At 46.2% G+C, this 3,207-nt stretch overlaps 1 protein-coding gene across 1 annotated transcript; it reads left to right on the top strand.

Annotated features, from left to right (window-relative positions):
* The first annotated feature begins 1,342 nt into the window (after positions 1-1,342).
* MARCKSL1 (MARCKS like 1) lies at positions 1,343-2,990 on the top strand. The gene is made up of 2 exons (XM_072418193.1): positions 1,343-1,532; positions 1,927-2,990. Exons 1-2 carry the CDS (start codon positions 1,467-1,469, stop codon positions 2,401-2,403), a joined length of 543 nt encoding a protein of 180 aa, XP_072274294.1. The 5' UTR covers positions 1,343-1,466; the 3' UTR covers positions 2,404-2,990.
* Positions 2,991-3,207: the final 217 nt, after the last annotated feature.

Consider the following 3,207-nt stretch of genomic DNA (forward strand, 5'->3'; position numbering starts at 1 on the left):
TCTAAATGAAAATTTTAACAGGGGTCTGGATAACGTGATTAGCACGTCTACAGTTAATTAAATCTTGCTGATTTTACATTATCAGCTTATCTCTTTCAAACAAACCTGTATAGACAGAACATAGGAGCCAGGTAATATATCATTTCGAAAACTGTGGCTGCGATTCTTTGAAAGACAGAGGCCTGAAATCAGGGCTTTACAAATTGGTAACTGTACTTACAAAAGAAGTACCCATAGTAATACTTTAATCTGAAGACTAGTCCACCCCATAATCATGCCAATAAACCAGGACAGGGCCGAGGGGTAAGCAGAAGATATGGATGCTATGTCTCCTTCAGTGGGAGGTGGGGGCAAAAAGTACAGATCCTGCCACCTATGCTGCTCTTGTAATTCTCAGTTCATAAAAGGAATGTGCTTTGGCCTTTGGTACTAAATTGCCTTGCTGGCCCTGTGTAACCCATTACTGCCAAGACCAGACCTGGCATTGGCCTGTCTTTAGGAAACCTTGGTATTGGTTTCACATGGCAGGGTGGTCCCGTAGATGTGTTCCTTAGGTGATCTGATGCCTAGGAGAATCTTATCACATACTTATGAATGAGGCATGAGTGTAAGGATTGTCATTGATATACTGTATGTGTATATATATATATATATATATATATATATATATATATATATATATATATTTAGGCGATTTCCCCTTTCCTTAGTATAGTAGTATTGGGGATGTGCAGGCTGCAGGCACAGGGGCGGATCAGTAATCTATCCCACAGACAGAACACACAGGAAATGTCCACAACTTAGGAATGCATCCCATATCTTCCCCACAAATTAACCCTAGAAATGCCGGAGGGGAACAGCCTTATCTGACGCCCTTCCTATAGCCACCCCCAAACTTTAGGAATACACGGCACCCGGTACTTTCACATGACAAGTTTCTATTTCTCAGAAGTTCGCTAACTTTCTATGTAAGGCATTTGTGTCCTCTCCCTCATCTGTCTGACCCGGTCTCCCTGCCTTATTTTATTTTGTATAACCCCAGGCACGTTCTCTATCTATTACACCCGAATACAAAGCACCCCAGATACTAAGACATGCACCCTTTATTGTCCAGATATCCCCCTTCCTAAAATCTGTGTGACACCCCACCCCCCAGCCATTTATGTCGCCCAAATCACGTTAGCACAGCCCTGAGCGCTGCATCCAGCGCAACACGAAGACCTCGCCCCTACCCCCCTTCCTGGCCCCATTGGCTGAGCCTTGCCTCTCATCGGTCAGCGCTCGTATCTGATTGGCTGCCTCTTTGCCCAACACAGCTATATAAAAAGACGAGGGAGGGTAAAGAAGCGCAAATCGCTTGGTGTGTGCGGAGGTATCGTGTGTTGAAAACGCTGGGAATCTGCGGCTGTGTGCACGGAATATTTTCCCTTTATCGGATACAATTGGCATTAACTTGATTGTCAATCATGGGCAGCATTGAGTCCAAGAATCAGAACGCAGAAACCGCTACAGCCAACAAAGCCGCAGAACAGGTAAGGCGAATCTGTGATTCCCTGCTGATGAAAATCTACAAGTGGAGTGTGACTTGGGCGCGCCGATCTCTTGCAGACGTGGGGCTGTCAGTTTTATTAGAGGCTTCGATCTTGTATTGGAAAGAATGGTTGTATGGGAGGCTGATCGCTGCTGGAGTGCAGGAGGGGGGCTCCTAATGTCTGATACAGGAGGGGTGTGGTTAGCCATCGGGTGTATTGGGGATTTCATTCTAGCATTGTGCAATAGTCTTTCAGTTTCTGCATAGAATGAAGTCATTAAAGATCCCCTTGTTGTCAGCCTTCTATTACTATAACCACAATGCTGGGGATTGGGATGGGTAGAGCAAGGTAAAAATCCCCGGTAACTGTACCGCTTCTTTCTTTTCTTGTACAGGAGAACGGTCATGTGAAAACCAATGGGGATGCCGTGCAGAAGCCGAATGGGGATGCTGCTGCTGCCAATGGCTCTGCGGAGCCGGTCCCCGAGGAGGCGGGATCTGGGGAGACTATAGAACAAGCCCCACCTGCCAATGGAGATGCCAAGCCAGAGGAACCCCCAGGAAAGCAGGGGAAGAAAAAGAAGTTCTCCTTCAAGAAGCCCTTCAAGTTGCCATTCCGCAAGAATAAAAAGGAGGCAGCTGCGGCAGAGGAGAGCCCGGCTACAGAGGAGGCTCCTTCTCCCAAAGAAGAGAATGTGGCCCCTGCAGAGGAACCCCAAACAGAAAATGTAGCAGAGGAAGCCAGCGCTCCTGAGAACACCAGTACCACCCCCGAGGAAGCTCCTGAAAATCAGCCTGAGCCTGCCCCCACTGAGCAGAGTGAGCCCCAGCCCAGTACGGAGCCGACTCCTGAGCCCCCAAAAGAGGAGTAGCAGGGAGGGGGAACTCTTCATCAAAGACTGCATTGAGCCCTTTTTACACCTGTCATTCACCACAGCCCTGGGTACTGTATCTAACCTATGCAGGGTGTGAACAGACCTTTATGTGCCAAAAGTTTCCAGTCCCCCTTCCGTGAAAATCTTCACTACCCTAATTATGTCTTATGTTAAAGCTAAAACTTGTGTACTGGTGAGGTTTAGGACTGATCGGTAAAGGTGTGAACTCTTATCATCTAGACTGAAACTCATGATCTGTTCCATCGACAATCGTAGCTTTGAGGAGCACTCTGGTTGGAATACAGGGGGCTGCTTTCCCACTAGTGGACTTTATTCCCAAATCTTAAGCAGTGACCCTGAAAGCCTCCCTGCAGAGGCTGAGCATGGTAAACTTTCCCTTCTCAGGGTGTGAGCTGTGAATTTACCATGCTACAAAGTTATGCTGGTGTGTGTGAAATGAGAATGTGTTTTCTGTATATACTTTTTTTATGGTCTAGTTCTGTGGTGACTTTTCTAACTACTTCAAGTTTGTTATTTTTTTCCATTGTGATATTTTAAATAAATTTTAATCCCCTTTACTCCAAGATGTCTTAAGTTATTTTGTGGCACAAGTCTTTTGTATTCCTCCATATGTTGCTGTATTGAGCCATTTGTCTTTCACCCTCCATATCCCAGCCCTGATGGCAGGGGGTCAGGTATGTTAATTAATGAAAGGTGTTTAAATGGTCTTGCTCCTCCTCAAGGCTGGAAGGTATTAATCTAGGAGGGGGTGGGGAGGAACTTTGGAAGTGGTCAATACAA

Source organism: Pyxicephalus adspersus, chromosome 1, assembly GCF_032062135.1.
Source record: "Pyxicephalus adspersus chromosome 1, UCB_Pads_2.0, whole genome shotgun sequence".
In the NCBI taxonomy this organism is placed as follows: domain Eukaryota; kingdom Metazoa; phylum Chordata; class Amphibia; order Anura; family Pyxicephalidae; genus Pyxicephalus; species Pyxicephalus adspersus.